The sequence below is a fragment of the Myzus persicae genome, unplaced genomic scaffold (genome assembly GCF_001856785.1).
Source record: "Myzus persicae strain clone G006 unplaced genomic scaffold, MPER_G0061.0, whole genome shotgun sequence".
Taxonomy (NCBI): Eukaryota; Metazoa; Arthropoda; class Insecta; order Hemiptera; family Aphididae; genus Myzus; species Myzus persicae.
In genome coordinates this window covers 238,889-256,924 of record NW_019100803.1, presented here as the reverse complement: position 1 = coordinate 256,924, position 18,036 = coordinate 238,889, and the positions used below count along the sequence as shown (strand labels likewise).

At 29.7% G+C, this 18,036-nt stretch overlaps 1 protein-coding gene across 2 annotated transcripts in view; it reads left to right on the top strand.

Moving 5' to 3' along the window:
* Nucleotides 1-18,036, top strand: part of LOC111026186 (adenylate cyclase type 5) — a 125,095-nt gene that overhangs the window by 105,785 nt on the left and 1,274 nt on the right. For both annotated transcript variants that reach the window (XM_022304213.1, XM_022304212.1), the window contains exons 10-24: nt 499-591; nt 728-874; nt 985-1,143; nt 1,232-1,373; nt 2,418-2,524; nt 6,273-6,414; nt 6,644-6,741; nt 7,071-7,155; nt 7,258-7,374; nt 7,501-7,611; nt 7,713-7,849; nt 12,310-12,446; nt 12,545-12,654; nt 15,246-15,597; nt 17,670-17,794. In XM_022304213.1, coding sequence (XP_022159905.1) covers nt 499-591; nt 728-874; nt 985-1,143; nt 1,232-1,373; nt 2,418-2,524; nt 6,273-6,414; nt 6,644-6,741; nt 7,071-7,155; nt 7,258-7,374; nt 7,501-7,611; nt 7,713-7,849; nt 12,310-12,446; nt 12,545-12,654; nt 15,246-15,597; nt 17,670-17,794 — 2,062 coding nt within the window. The remainder of the gene's footprint in view (nt 1-498; nt 592-727; nt 875-984; nt 1,144-1,231; nt 1,374-2,417; nt 2,525-6,272; nt 6,415-6,643; nt 6,742-7,070; nt 7,156-7,257; nt 7,375-7,500; nt 7,612-7,712; nt 7,850-12,309; nt 12,447-12,544; nt 12,655-15,245; nt 15,598-17,669; nt 17,795-18,036) is intronic.

Sequence of the window (18,036 nt, the reverse complement as noted above, 5' to 3'; positions counted from 1 at the left end):
CTTTTTGTTTTCAAACATTACAAACTGAAGGATATACAAATAATATTAAAAGCCAAAGTTATTTCAGTATGAATTGAAACGTTATCCAAAAAATACAATTTTGGGAGTGAAATAACTCATGTAACAAACTCAAACAACAAGACCTACTTGGAGTTTCTTCACTAGGCACCTAGTGATTTATTTTAACAGTAGTAAACTGTCCACACAAAACGTTTAGTGTTCGTTGATGAAACCAGTAAACCACCGTTAACTCTTAATTAATTCGTTTATGAAATAATGAGTGTTGAAAATCGGTAAAGTTTTACACTCATCAGCATAATTACTATACCAATCTGGTTGTTTAAACTGTACCTGAATTACGTGTACAGGTACTTACCTACTTATTTAAATTCATAAACAACAGCGTATGGTTATAATTTAATAGTAATTTAACTTTTAAGCATTTATTGTTTTAATCGAAGTGTTTGTAATAGTAATGTGTTTATTGTACTATTACAGCATTTTGTTCGCGGACATATGCGGTTTCACTAGTTTGTCCGATCAGTGTACAGCTCAAGAGCTCGTAAGGCTACTTAACGAATTGTTTGCGAGGTGATATACGAAAAACGCCGTATCGGCTTAAAATTGCATGGAGTTTTACTCGTTATATAACAATCCACAGTAGTCGGATACGATACGAAAAGCGACAAACGTTTATATTGATATGTTGTTGGTGGTTTGTGTATAGGTTCGACCGATTGGCTCAAGAAAACGCGTGCTTGCGAATCAAACTGTTGGGGGACTGTTACTATTGCGTGAGCGGTCTGCCCGAGCACAGACCTGACCACGCCAACTGTTGCGTCCAGATGGGTTTGGACATGATCGACGCCATCACGTGAGTGCACATTGTCGCGTCATTAAGCGTAATGATGAGTAAAAAGTGTTGGCTAGCGTTAGTGGAAATTGTTTTATTCCAAAAGATGTTTATACCGCTTTACCGTTTAGTTTGGTGAGGGACGTGATGGACGTCAACGTCAACATGAGGGTAGGAATACACTCGGGTCGTGTGCACTGCGGCGTCCTGGGACTCTGCAAATGGCAGTTCGACGTGTGGTCGAACGACGTGACGTTGGCGAATCAAATGGAAAGCGGTGGCATACCCGGGTAAGATAGATCGTTTTTTTTTTTTTTTTGTCACTTTCGGTATAATATATAGTTTTTCGAACCCCGAAAACTGTCGTTTGGCGTACAGGAGAATACACATTACTGCGGACACGCTCAAGTACTTGGGCAACGCTTACCAAGTGGAACCCGGCAACGGTGGTGAGCGGAATGCGTTTCTAAAGGACCACAACATTGAAACGTACCTAATAGTTCCGCCGGAAACAACTTACGTTAGTATTAAAAAAACACCATTAAATACCTAATTAATTATTATGATTATTTTTCTTATTTACTATTGACTGTCAAAAACCGAGTTGAATTTATTCTAAAGTTCTGTAAATGTACGTTTAAAGTTTGAAACCATTTTGAAATAATATCTTACTATAAGCGAATACCTAAATAAGTAAGCGTCAACGTTCAAAGAAAATAGTTATTACAGAAACCTAATCGTATATTCACAGTTTGTTTGAGTTAATATATATTACTAAATAATATTAATTTAATAAATACCTTATAATTCCGATGAGACTAATATGGAATAGAAAATAAAATACTATAAAATATGAAAATGTAATTGAAAAAATATCAAAGAGTTTTGTACTTCTTGTCTTCATTTTTTATTCAATTTTCTACGAAGAACTATAAAATATTCATTCTTCAATTATTGTTATTTCTATATCTCGTATAAAAAAGTAAGGATTTCATCAGTTTATATTTACAAAAATAATGTCAATATAATTTGTATTCTGAAGTACCTGCCTGCCTCTCAATATTTCGAAGATCAATTTGAATAAAACGAAATTTCATATGATAACAAAAACCATTTAATTCATACATTGTAATTTAATACACTAAAATACAGATTTAAATTATTTTATTCACCAGTGTTTGTGTCGTCCAATCTTTTCAAAGAAACCGTTTCTATAAATCAACGGACATTAAATATTTAGGTTTTAAAATTACGTTATTATCGATTAATCCTCCTAAATTCGTCTATGTTAGTTCCAAGGTGCATTATCTGTTTCAAGTCGATACAAAAGTGATTTAAAATGTAATTTAATATCCTATACAGTATTAACCATTAGACCTCATTTATATTTAAAATAAATACGTTAGTTTTATGTGCGTATTTACACTGGTAACATAACTTAAGTTTAAGTGTTTCTTAGGTATTATTTCGTCAGCTACAAATATCTGAAAACCAAATTAGTTTTATTTTTTTGTCAAATTCTCCACAAACAACTATACCTATATTTTTTTTTATTATTATTTAGGTATCTCAATACTACAAAAAACAGAGTCCTGGTCATGCTCACAATGGCAATATATCAAAAGAATTCAGAATCATGGGACATAACCAACGCCATAATACATTTACATGGTAAAGTACAACATTAAACTATATATTTTATACCTATAGGTGCTATTTAAATATTGTGCTCTCTTGATGGACTGAGTGGGTTTTGCAATTAGTCAGTTTGCATGGCGCATGTACCGGCTGATAAAATAATAATATTATATAGGTTACACGAAATAATAAATTCGAGCCGAGTGCGTGTTCATGCGTTCTGGATGATGATGATCATACCGAAATCCTGTACTTGTAGCGCTACATTATTTGTGTACGTTCTAGTATGAATTATATAATACTAAGTACCTATAAATATATCGTATGTGTTGTGATGATGAAATAGGTACGAATGGTACACAAAAAAACAAATTTATATTCACGATAAATCGATTTTATAGTAGTTATTAATCCTTATGTTATTATCTATTGTAATGTTATATATTTAGTATTTTTGTTTGATTTTTCTATCGACTTTTATACATTATTCATTATAACTTTATGTCTATATATATAGTAGCTATAATATTAAGGCACTTAACAGTATTATATTTATCCAAAGTACTTAATCGTGTACTAAGTAAAGTGAAAAGTGATCGTAAATCTCGATACATTGGAGACGATCGTCATCAGTCGATATAGATCAGCTGTTGGCGTTTTTTTTTCTTTTTTAAATCTAAGCACCACAGTCTATATAACCACTTCTGATGATGTAAATAATATCTTATACAATTTGTTTTGTGGCCTCTATTAACCACAATATAGAAAAGTTTTAAACGTTCACAAAATATAATCTATACAACAATAAAGCTACGTCACAGCTCATCGTAAAACGTGACTTCTTCAAAAATGTTCTAGAACTGTGATCGATTGAACCGTGTGGTTATCTAGTTGTTATTCAGTTGTTAACCATCATTTTTGTTCTTAACACCTTACTTTTACTGCTTATTGTACAGTATATTTGAGTTCTATCCTATATACTCGGACCTTGTGTCCAACATGGGTTAGTCATCATAATAACTGGAAAATAAAGTGATAAAATATGGTGAACAAATTATAAATGATTACGTTTCACGGTGAGCTGTGAAGGCACCTCATGTGAACGAGTAAACTATCCACATTACGTCAGCTGACACCCTTACAGATGACTCGCGTCAGCACTTCCTGTTAGTATAACAGTGCAAGCTCTTGCAGAATAACATTTTGTTGGACTTTGGAAGTACCTGCACCCCTGTAAATTGAACGCAATACAACCATACAGAGTTACAAAGCTTTAGCTTTCAATATTATTTGCGATCAACTTTTTGTCTTGCATATCAGCATATCAGTTGTTTTACATAAACCGATGATACAAAACATTATGACCTAATAAATGTATTCATAACCTAACTAGATAGATGCTATTTTGTGGGCATCCAAATTTATTAATTCAGGGTGGCCCAACCTTTTATAGTTGAAGGGCCAATTAACACTTACATAACCGCCAAAAGAAAAAAATTATAATATTATTTATATTTTTTTAATATAAGTCTTCTAGGTGGGGGGGGGCAAAAAGGCTTTAAGGGCCACGGGTTGAGTCCCTCGGTACTAATTTATAGTCTTAAACTATATGTAGTTAGTGAATAATGCAAATTGCAAGTGTACGCTGCTGGATCGCATATGAAACGTTTTATTAAGTCTGTACCCAAGGTGAATACAACAAGGAAACCGAACTTGAAATGAATTGTATAATTTTCATTAGAGAGACTTGTTTGATGCTTCGTCATCATTTAGAACTTCAACCCCGTATAAAATATATATGTACCTACTTAGTTCTTAAAAGTTTTGTCGTTCTATTCTCTTGAAGTTTGTTACATGCATGTATACCATGAGATTGCTACCGTTGCCTACTGGCAATAAACTTTTTAGAACGTGCTGATTGCGATAAATTTTTTATCCCTACAAACGAGCAATGCAGGCAGATATATAGTAATTACTAATAATTAATAATGCTAAAAAATTAATTGGCCTTTTTTTTTTTATGTAATATGCGCCAATGAGCGTATAATATATAATTGTAAGACTATTATTAACATAATAAATTAATATAATGCAATTTATATATTAATGATTTATAAATTATAACGCATTATACTCGTATATTTGTATAATGGTTATTATCACAAATAACTTTTTAATTAATGTGTTTATAATATATATTATATATAGATACCAGCTGAAATACCAGACTACATCCGAGTTAAAATTAATCAATACATCGATATCGTTTTCCGTTTTGCTCCAATTGAATTACATAATAGACACATACACAATAACGATGATTAATATTATAACTGAAAAACTGAACACGGTAGATAGATAAATTGATTAATTTTAACACAGGTGAAGTTAGGATATACAGCTAGTTATTTATTAAATTAACATATTTAAAATACTAAAATATTAAAATTGAAATGCAATACTGCATGAAATATGCACAGACATAGTTGACAGCCTACCTATAGTTTTCCATTTTCAGTTATATCATAAAATACCTCTGAAAACTCCGTAAAAATTGGTTTATCTGTTTTGAAGCCTTTCCCGGACAAACATACAAACAGACAGCTAAATGCATTTGTGCGTGTTTCTTGCAATATTACATATTTTATTCCTGTACGTTTCAAAATCACAGCAGATATTAGTAATAATAAAAAATAAAATCCTTTTTCGATTGCAAAAAAAAACAATTTTTCAAAACTACGAGATAAGTAGGTAACCCTAAACAGGTGATATATAATTATCCGTTAGAAAAGCAAAGATCTCCAAATAAATCCAAATAAATCCCTGCCGACTGTATTTAAATCAAGTTTCTATGATAAATTACCAAAAATCTAATATACAATACTGAACATGATGTATTATATCCTATTAAAAGTATAAAACTATCTATTTTCTGTACCAATAGCAACCATATGTAACTAAGTATGAATAAAAATAAATAAATATTCGAATTTCCAACCTGTGTTTAAAATACGATTATTTAAAATCCCTTTCTTAGTGCACCCTTAAATTGTGGCACAAAGGAACCAACAAAATATCAAGTCTCTTGCTACCTTAGTTTTAACTAAGCTTAGCTAATAGCTAATGCCTATTCGTTGATTATTCAGACAGAACATCTTATTTAATAAATACAAATAATAGAATATAACACTAATAACTATGTACTGTATATGATAATATACTTGCATAGACTGTATATTACAATCTGTGTATATTATAAATTGAATATTTACTTTTATTTATAGTAAAACTTAAAATGTCAACGTAACAAATTCAGAGCCTTATTTCATCACAAATAACTATTTAAAATTAAACTAATTATTTTCATTAAGAATTCCTAGAATTATGTATTTTTAATTTGTCAACTCGTAAATCCACGAATACCTACTTAATAGAAACTTACTAAACTATTCATTTATTATTTTATTTTTTTTTAATCATGTCTACAAATTTGTTTTTGCGATTTGTCTGCAATAGTAGCATGGACAAAATAATAAATTTAGCCACCCCATATAGTGACTCTCTTTATTATAAGGATCTATCTAAAAATTATGATAGGTATAGGTACTCTAACATCTGGGTGTAATATTTTACATTTTTTGTGCAAAATGTGCAAAACTGCCTCTATAATATGATACAGAAACACGTGAAAATAGAACGTAAACGTAATGACTTGTGTCTAAGTGATTTGTATCTGATAATGCGTCGAGCTATTTAACGCGTATTTTCCTTTTGTTTTCAGCAAAGACGAACCCGAATTGAACCACGGCGAGGTAGACGAATACTTGTTGTGCGCCATCGATGCCCGGAGCATCGACCGTCTCAAATCACAGTACTGCTATCCGATAACGTTGAAATTCCGCGACACCAACATCGAACAAATCGTAAGTGCCTAAATAAATATAATGCACGACCGATAATATCATAATATATATGGTACTGCATAACTATATATTATTATATGTATTGCAATATGAGACTAGCGGTTGACCGGGTCACTGGTCCGATACACTGCAATATTATACAATGACAATATTAACAATATAATAACATGATATTATTATGTTCTGCGAACTAATTGGTATAATATTATTATTACCGTCTGTTACGCAGTACAGCAAAGTGCCCGATCGGATGCTCTACACCTACATGACTTGTACTGTGTGTATATATTCGGCCATCACCGCCGGCCACGTGATAATTCTACCGCTGTAAGTATATTATATTATTAATAACTAATAAGTCACCATCAGTGGTCGATCTAGGGTTTTTTTTCGATGGTAGATGCTATTTTGATAACAATGCTCTTAGGTATTTATTATGAACAATTTTGGGGTAAAAACAAATTTAACTTATTCCGTGGTAGTAGGCACAGTCTACAGTTAATATGTTTAATTACACATGATAAAGCTCCTCGTCCTCTCACCAATAACTTTGTCACTGACACCTAGCTACACGGCCGGATGTATAATCGTTGTCACAACATGGATGTCGCAGAGCGCAGTTTGTAATAATGCTTTCCGTTTTTCAATTCTCATAGGTCCTATTTGTTACTGGGATGTTTAATAGTCGGATGGTTGACGATCGTCCTGTCGGCGGCCGTAATCTTTCGCAATCGCCTGATGGTAAGTGTAAGCCCGCCATAAACAAATATAATTACATATCAGCTGTGGCGGGTACGGCCAACGACGTGACAATATTCTACTTTGCCTATTTGTCTGTTTAAGGAAATGACGGAACCTCTGAAAAAAGCGTCGCAAACGATCAACCAGAACAGATCCATAGCTCAATCGCTGGCCCTGGCCATAATCGTCTGTTGCTTTCTGACTTCCATGACGCCGCTGGTACCTATACGCCGTTATAAATATTTTAATAAAATAATCGCAGTACAAGACCTCGGTCGACTTCACGATTTTATGGGCAAGGTACTATGATCGACTCATGAGCGCCTGTCGTTGCTTTATTTTCAGATCATACACAAACTGGAGGTGTGCTTCAACGAACAAAACCGAAATTCCACCGAGGTATTGGTCGTCGAAAATCCAATCATGAAGGAGAGCACTTGTCAACTTTTGTTTAACGTAATAATCTAATGGCGCATTTGCACGGCCCATCAAATATTATATAACCGTTCGTATCACATTACTATTGTAACATTTCGGTTTTTCTTACTTTTCCGCAGTACTTGACCGTGTGCGTTATCATCCTGATGATATTGGTTGCTGTGTACCAAGTGCTCATCAGTCTAGTCAAACTCTCCCTGTTGATATTCATATCGTCTTGTTATTTTATATTTTCCAGCATATTTCTAAACCAAAGGTAAGTGATTTGACCCTATACAGACTAACAGTTTTTATAATATTATATTTGATCAGTTAAATATTTTCGTATTCCGGATAAGTCAAAATTATTACATAATATAGGTACAAACATATGTTGAGGGTTGTTATTAGGAAAACATTTACATTTTAAGATTTGTTTCTGTCGCCTGTCGTGGTACAAATATCTTTGGAACATTCATTACAGTCTATACAGAAATTAAATACTAAAATATATTATATATATACTACAGTAAATTACAAATTTACATTTTCAGTCTCCGTTCAGATTATTATATATTATTAAAATACCACACTGCAGTTAGTTCGACATTTATCGTCAACACTAGATGGCACTTACAGAACATTCAGTTTAAAGTGAAACATAATATTCAAATTATACAGTACCTACTGATTCAAATATATAATTAATAATGTTATAGAATTCTAAACTAATCGTGTATTTGTATTGAAAAAAAACCAAAAACGTCTTTAAGTAATATTTAAGCGGCAGTTACGAACAACTACTCCATAAGAAATTGTCAAACTTAAATCATTTTCCTGAATAACCAAAATTGTAATATTAATGTCCATCTTGGACTTTTCGGCATCATTCAATTCCCTAAACCTTTCTGTATATATTATTAGCTTGCAAAGTAATAAACATCGGTAATATACACGAGACAAAATGTATAGACAAATTTAATTTTTAATGTAGTATATATCATATTTTACAGTTTTAATTGAAGAAACTGTTTAATCTGTTTGAGATATTTTATTTTATTTTACAAAAAAAGAACATTAACTTAATTTTTTTTTTAGATTAGCTTTGGCAAAAAGTTCCTTATGTTAAAGTGACAATTTAATATTAAAAGCCTTATGTATTCTTTATATCATAAAATTGATACAACGTTTCAATTAACATGGTTATAGAGTTTTCCGAGATAGGTATCAGGTATGTACATACTTACATCAAACAAAAATGTAAAACCTGCAAAATAATTAGTAACTAAAACTTTAATTTTTCTCAGAATTAATAAAATGACAAACAAGACATTGTGAAGTAGAAGTTTTAATTCATTTTTCCCGTCTGACAAGTTGGATTTTATTTTCTATCCAGTATTACTGGTTAAACTTAAAAATGTTCTTATTTTTTACATTTAACATAGGTATTTGAAAAAGAGTTATCAGTTCAAATAATAATATTATCAGAAAATATGTAGACTGATTAATATCAAATAAAAATATACTCGTATTTTAGACCTCATCTAGTAGCATCCCCAGGAATTTTTAATTGGTAGGGGATGTTATAAGTAATAATCAGGGCTGGAATTTTATAGCACTTCAAATTGCAAAAATATGCACTATAGTATTATTTTCATATCGCTAAATATGTGCTAAAAATATGCAATAAAAACAATAAAATATGCAAAAATTAAACAAAGTTAAGCACAAGTTAAGGTGCTAGAAAGAATAACAACAACGCGTTCAACCCAAAACACAACTTTAATCATAGTAGGTACGATTACTACGATTACTACGATTACACTCAGATGTATTAATACAATATATAACTAACGCTATCAACAATCGTTCGTTAATAATCGCAGCCGTAAATGATAAAAAAGGGGACCATCAAAATCAGAAGATAACAAAAGCTTAAAATTAAATCTAGTACCTAAAACGAAATAATGCCGTGTATTCGTTCCTTTTTATTTAATCTATATTTACTTTTAAAAATAGACAATAGTTAAAAACACATTTATTTAAATGTAATTTCATGAAATATGACTAATATTGATTAAAAAATAGGACGAAATGTTCTATTTCTAAAAACAAGAAATAGCACTAAAATCTCAAAAATATCAAAATATGTAAAATACATAGTTTAATTTCTGAGGTTATCTGAACTATGAAACAAATTTTAAGCTTACTCTGCTGTCTCTTAAGCATTTTATAAGAAATATACAAATGCTACAAAATCTACAGTGCATCCGAATTTCATGCCATCTTTTGGAAGTTAGAGGAGTGTGACCAAATTTCATGCTAAATATAATTTTACTCTAAAATAATTACTTTATTATTATTTAACTTATTTTTCCACCGAAAAGGCATTTGTTACATTTTAATAAAATATATAAATATTGGAGAAGGTGACACTGTGAATATTAAATAAAAATATTGAAGTTTATGGTAATCAGGTGAATGTATTTTACATATATATACCTACTTGATAAAAATAATAATATTGTAAAATTTGGTGGAGATTTTTTTTACAGTTTGGGCATAGAATATCACAATTTGAATATATTATTTATCATATATTATAATAATGAAATAATAAATATGATATTTTATAATAATAAATTATGCCAATACGGCAAATATAATAACAATAATAAATAATAATATAATTATCGGGTACATCATCTTTTTTAATAATACAATTTTTGAATTAGACATTAAAGATTTTCAACTTATTTAGCGGACTAAATTCTGTGACGTAATGGTAATAAATATAAAAAACAATAATAATAATAATAAAATACGTATAATATTGATAATATTGTCTACACTGTCACATTCAATGTCATAAATGTACAAATGTATTGCACAATATTGTCAATATAATTAGGAATTGTTTTATTTATTTTGTTGTCGTCAACGACACATAATATGCTAACTTTTTTACATACCAACATAATTCGAGTAATTTCACTATAATAGATAGAGTTTGGTTAATTTTTTAATCGGACTTAAAAATATTTCAATCTAGAATCTAATCAGTTGTAAGAACCAAATAATAGCGTTCCTATACATACGTTTTATTTTAAATTAGAAAAGTCCAAAATAAGGTTAAGTTATGCATATAAATGCATGGTAAATTGGCAACTAAACTTGTGGGTACGACGCATGTGATTTGGACTTTCTTTTAGAATTCGGATGCTTCCAAAATCCCTACCCTAGTAATTATAAATTTAAGTGAATTGTTATGCTAATACTAAAAACACGAAAAAGGGGATTTATGGATCAATGGTGGCGGGGGAGAGAGTGCTCATAATCATTAAAATCTCCCCCTGAGCACTCCACTGACCGTTTCGTCTAACAACTATTCAATTGAAAATGATCTCAAAAAGTATCAACATACCTATTTTGAAATTTAATTTGAAATCGTGTGATTTATTATTTTAAGAAAATTTACTACAGAAATCATAGACTTTTTATTGTGTATGATAGAAGTATTGGCAATAAGATGTGGTGAAAGACGAAAACATCATTTATTATTTAAGAAGACTCATCACAAATATCCGATTGAATAAAAGAGTTTTAAAATCTACATGTTATTAGTTAATTTCGGAAAAATCTACTGTCCAATAATAAGGCATGGCCGCGAGGGACAATTATTATCTTCATTATAATACTTCAAAGAAAATATTTTTACCATTATATCTCATCTGAGTCATCCCTATTTTTCTAATCTACGTATAAATTTCGTTTTTATTTTTATTTTATTTTTATATCTTTTTGAACTTAAAAAGCTTTGAGTCGTCATTATATTACTTTTTATGCCTGACTTGTTTTTATTTCTTTGAATAGGTAGATATTTTGTAAAGGTTTGTGTTTAACTTGATACTAAATTAAAAACGTAATTGCCAATATTTTTCTGAAGAGAGTATATTATGGCAGTATAGTAGGTATAGGATACATCATACATAGGCACAAAATATATTTTACAATTATTTGCTAACGAAAATGAAACAAAAAACAAATTTCCGGTACCTTCTGAAAATTGCGTACTACGTCTACTATGGTTCCCAGTAAAATCTGACTGAGATTTAAAAAAGACGATGATTAAACGAACAATATTTTATTAAATTGGTTCACTGGTTCCAAAATAAATAACTATTATTTCAGTAGAAAAATTACTTAAACGATGTTTAGTATATTTTCTTAGCAATATTTTTACGGTCACGAAACACAGGAAGTATTGTATGTAGGTAAAATACAAAGAAGATACAATTTAAATTAGTCTAAAAATTGTTTAAAATATATTTTTATTTCTAAACAGTTATCTTAAGTACTAACTTAGAAAAAAGCCAACATACTTCAAGTCTACATATTTTGTCTAACCTTGTTTGATGATTTCGATTTAATGCTTTCAGCAGTTGTCAACTAAATCACACATATTATACCTAATGGATTATGTTAGTTTGATATAAATGCTATCATTATTATATCACCCTAATATCATAATTGGTTATAACTATTGGATATGAGTATATGACACATGATTTATGCTTACAATTTGTGGCGAAATGTCGATTGCATGTTTTTAATTATTCCCACTCTCATTAATCAGACGCAATATGTATTTATATATACCTTATCGATTTTCTTCGCGTATAAACTTACCAGCGCTCGGATCATTTAAACCCCCAAAATTTTTTTCTGTTCATACAGGCCTATAGAAGAATCTTATTGGATTCGCATACTCATGTTCGTCGTCATGTTGGGGCTGATTGTTGCTTTAATTCTGCAAGCACAGCAGACCGAAGTTACTTCACGACTAGATTTTCTGTGGAAATTACAAGCTACGGGTGAGCAATACATCTTTTTTACGTTGTTAATCTTGTAATTATACCTAATGTAATATTATACATTTATTGAACAACATATATTTTTGATTCGTTTTCAGAGGAAAAAGAAGACATGGAACATTTAGAAGCTTATAACCGTAAACTTTTAGCAAACATTCTGCCGGTTCATGTTGCCGAACATTTTTTGACTTTGGACAAACCCGTTGACGTTAGTAATATTTTTGTCTACAATATAACAATAATATAAGGGATGGATATGACACCTTTTTTCATTAGTCTTATTTTTAATTAAGAATGGGCCTCAGGTAAAATGTGGTGTCTGAGTCTAACTTTTGAATAACACAAAAGTTTTGTTATAAAAATGTAATATGTACCTATTGTACCTACTACAAAATGTCAGCGAGTAATATTTTTTGTACTCTGCATAAATGTTCAATATTGTATGTATTATTGTACATAAATACGTACAACTATCAACAAAATTAAATGTCACATTTAACAATAGTATAATTATAAAATATATTTATAACAAAAAACGAGTTAAAAAGAATTAACACTTTATTATTACTAAAAAATAATTGTTGTTTTTAATAGTGTTTTAGGTTCAAGTTATTAAGTTGTATTTTAAACCAATCCAAAATGTTAACAAAACATAATTATTTAATAATCATTCCATAACTGTACAACTAAAATATTCCCCAAAGTTTTTACAGGTGATATTATTTAGTTAATACTTCGTTGATAGCTAATTTATTAAATTACATTTTTAAAAATATTGGTACTATAAAAGTTATATTGTTTGAGGCCTCATTTTAGCAAAAATTGTATAACTGTACTGCATGGCCGGTAATTAACAATTTATACTAAAAAATGGCTTTAAGCAGTATACATACCGCTATTGCATTATTTTCACAATCCTCCGAAGTTCCTTTAAAATGATTTTAAATAAAAGGTTACTCGAGTCGCCACTTTCACAGCTTCCCGTAGAAAACCATTTATAATATACAACGTATAGTGTATAGTGTATACCTATTGTTTGAAACCACTTGTTGTCCTGTCTAAATTGATTGATTGATATTTTCGCTATCGAGTAGTACTGACTGGATGCACATTAATGTTTCAAATAGTCAAGCAAATTAAGACTTCCTCTTTACTTAAACGTGTGATTTACACAATATGTTTAGAAATGATTAGTACCCGGTGAAATAACAAGCAGAGGCTGAAGCTAAAAAAGTAATTTCGCTAAATAAAAACAAAAAGTACAAAAGAATGTATATAGAATGCGTTTCACCTTGGTTTGGATAAAATAAAAAATACCATAATATGAACAAAATTGTAGGCACTCGTATTGCGACTTATTTATTAAAAACGATTGGTGTAGATATACAAAAAACTGACATTCATCCGATCATTACTTCCGGTTCAGGTGATCGCTAAACCGTTTGATGTACCCAGTTAAAAGCATACCACGTGTACCTAAAACATTATGTCGATGCCGTACAGAACAACATACCGCAATACGCGATTGCGCACCTTTTTGTATTGACGTTTTAAAAAGTGTAGGTACAATTGCGCTTGAATTGTACAGTTTAAAAAACATATTGCAAACTATTAACACTTAATTCTTATTACTTAATAAGATTTAATATAGGTTAATATATATTAATAGATTAACAATACCTACATGATAATTATTTAATAGGAAAAAGACAATTTTAACAAAGTACAAATAGAACCAATATCAATATTTATTTGCACTAAGACAATTACCCCATTATAATTGGTGAATTTTTATTTTATTTTATTCGGTATTTCCAATTTATTCATATATTTGTATACTCATTAAGAGGATATCAGTGCGCTATTTGTTTTCTCTCTCTCTCTTTCCCTCTCTCTCTCTCTGATGTCATTGAAGTTGGCTCCTGCGCAATATAGACAAAACGCATTTACTCAAAATCATTTATATTTTTTTCTATGTTTTTGAGAATAATCTTAAAGTAAAATCACTCATTACAAAAATTATAGAAAATAATTTTTTGGTTTTATGGCATTTATTGATGCGACTAAATACTGTCCCAAAACCATTCAATAAAATATTTAAATGTATATTTTACAAGCATGTGTTTTATTTTTAAATTCAAATAATAATACACTATAAAACCAATACATCAAAACCTCAAAAATTTAACCATTTATAACATTTGTAATAAGTGATTTTATTCAAAAATTACTCAAAAGTAATAAAAAAGAGAATTAATATAAATATATTATACGTTATATCAATGTTGTGAGTGGTTGTGAAAGAGAAAACAAACATAATAATATTTGTAGCACAAAATCTTAAGAACTTGATATTTTCTTTCGCATCAAACGATGATAATGATCGTATATTGTAATATTAATTATCTATCATTGAATAGTTTTCTTTAAGCTAAATTATTTTAAAAAGCTCAAACTTATTACACTCCCTATACGACTATAATACTCATATCTATATTATAGAAATTAGATTTTTTTTCTGATGTGTAGGTATACAATGTTTATGATTTACAATATATTATATTATTTTATAAATCATTATATGTTATGTATGAAAAAAACATATTACCCCACAACGCAGCAGCTGTAGTTGTATATGTGTATAGTAATATAATAATCTACATTCTGCGGCCAGAATATGTCGTCAATCATTATGGGCGCAAATTCACGTGCTACTCTAGCATTATTATACTGACATAATATTATTGCAACGATCGTTGTTTCGTATGCACGCTGTATACAACTTCCGGTTTGTCGCAGGAACTATACCATGAACAATGTGACAGCGTGTGCATAATGTTCGCCTCCATACCGAACTTCTCCGAATTTTACGTGGAACTGGAAGCCAACAACGAGGGAGTGGAGTGTCTGCGGCTGCTGAACGAGATCATTGCCGACTTCGACGAGCTGCTCAGCGAACCACGTTTCCAGTGCATCGAAAAAATTAAGTCGACCGGCGCCACGTACATGGCTGCTTCCGGACTGACCAGGCACACGTGCGACAGCAAACAGTACTCGCACGTCACGGCCATGGCCGACTACGCGCTCAGACTCCGCGAACAGTTGGCATACGTCAACGAGCACTCGTTCAACAATTTCCGCATCAGAATTGGTAAGTCCCAATAGTGACACGAAGGTATAATGAAAGGGGTAATCTGAATAAAAATGTCCGGAAAATAATCTCCCTTGACACTAGGTAGGTACCTACCTACAGGCATAAGTACTTTGGAAAAAAATCTCCGGTAGAAAACTCTCATGGATAAAATTATTATTAATTACCTACATAAACAACATGAAGCTATTTAAATTATTTTAAATAAAAATATTTTACATACTTTGAGCCGGTAATAAATAAGTATAAAATATGTAGGTATTCAACTTGTAACAAAAGATTTGAAAAATTATTTTTTTACGAACCACATATTATATTTGGATTATTTAAAATGCTCCCAAACATTAAATAATAAAAAAAAACTTTTATTCTGTTTTTGTAATCCTACATAAACGTCTTATAATGACCATCTACTCTATATACCTTAATAATATTACAAGTATGTAATTTAAAATTATGGATTACCTACTCAATCTAAAATCAATACAAAAACAAATTATATTATTTTTATGAAAGTATAAAATATTGTAAAATATTAGACTTTTCATTTTAAATTCCATAATTCATAAAAATAAGAACATTTTAAAATCGTTTATTTTTCAAATTACAAAAATTGACTAGATAATAGGTCAGATAAAAAAAAAAACTGAAAGTTGATTAATTAATTTTATCAATGGACCCGGCTAAGTATCATAGAACTATTGACCATCAACTATTGTATAGAAAAATCCAAAAAACTTTAACACCAAGAAAAATAAATTATTTAAGTACTAAGTGGTACAAGTATGCATTAAAACCAATAAAATGACCGAAAAATACTAAAAATGATTAATACAAATTTCACCGTTGAAGTACCTATTTCACACACCAAATTGTGTACTTGGAAAGCATTGTCTAAGAAAAAAAATTAACTTTGTATTAATTATGACCATTAACAGTTAGAATTTTCAAGAGTAACCCACATTGTAGTATTTGTTGAGAATATTATAAATTTAATATGTATGCATAAAAGTATGTATAATAATATAGTCATTTGCACTTAAACTCACCAGATAATCTATAGATAGGTCATTATGATTAAATTTGGACTAGATTGCTTTCAAACAATAGCTAGATATAATATTTTTTTATACAATTTCAAGTAGTTAAAATGAATTGTATATAATGGTACACCTTATTACTGTACAATTAAAATCCTAATAAGATTGTGCAACATCGTACCTAATAGAATAACGATTGGCATAACGCGTTATTGAACCAATTATTTGTATGTAATAATATAATTATTATGATATAATAATTGTTTTATAAAATTTATTATAACAATAAAATTGAATTCAGTGCAACGATAATATCAGTATTACAGCGCTATCTATGAACCGAAGTTTGCGCTGAAAAAGCCGTTCTTGTCAACTAGGTAACATGATTTTCAAAATAAATATAGATTTGTATGTAATATGTAATATGTAATATTAAATATTAAACAGCATTGAAGATAAAAATATTGTATATTTAAAAAAGTACATAAAATATAACATTTCTAAGTAAAGTAAGAAAACAATTAAAATATTAAATAAAAGATAGATCTAGATATTTTCTTTTTTAAATTAAATTAAATTTTAAAAAATGAAATTAATAGAAAAAATAAAGAGAGCAGATAAATTATAAATAAACTTAAAACTCTTCACATTAATTTCAAAAATCAAAATGATACTAGATTGCATATTATGTAGATTTATCAAGCATTTTATAATGCAATTTATGTAACCAACAACTAACAATAATACTCAAGATAAATCATTTAAAATGCTTCCCTATTCCCCAAATACACATAGCTACCAACCATAATAGTTAATTTAAACAAACTTCAAATTTGTAGTGGCGAGGATATAGATTTAAAAACATTTTTATGTAGGTCTCCATGTAATTTGTCAAATATTCAATTTGTGTAAATAGAAATATAATTTTTAATTGTTGGAAGAAATTGCACTGTGTCATGATCACAAATATAAAATGTAGATATGCAATATTCATAGTTATTAATATAAACCTATATTGTACATCACCTGCAGGTATAAATATCGGTTCTGTGGTGGCAGGCGTAATAGGAGCTAGAAAACCTCAGTACGACATCTGGGGCAACGCCGTGAACGTAGCAAGCCGAATGGATTCGACCGGAGTTTTGGATAAAATACAAGTAAGTTTTTTTTTTTTAAAAGCGTTTTAAATTTTCAACAAGTCGGTTATGTTCAATGCAGCAAAAAGTGTGTTTCTTTTAACACGTTCGATTTCGCAGCGGTTGATGTTTGAATTACTATTACCGGGATAATATTGAGTGGTATATTATATTAAAAATGCTGATAATAATATAATAATAATAAGTATATCTAATTATACAAATCTTTTTTAACATATGTTAATTTCTATTCTAAATGTATA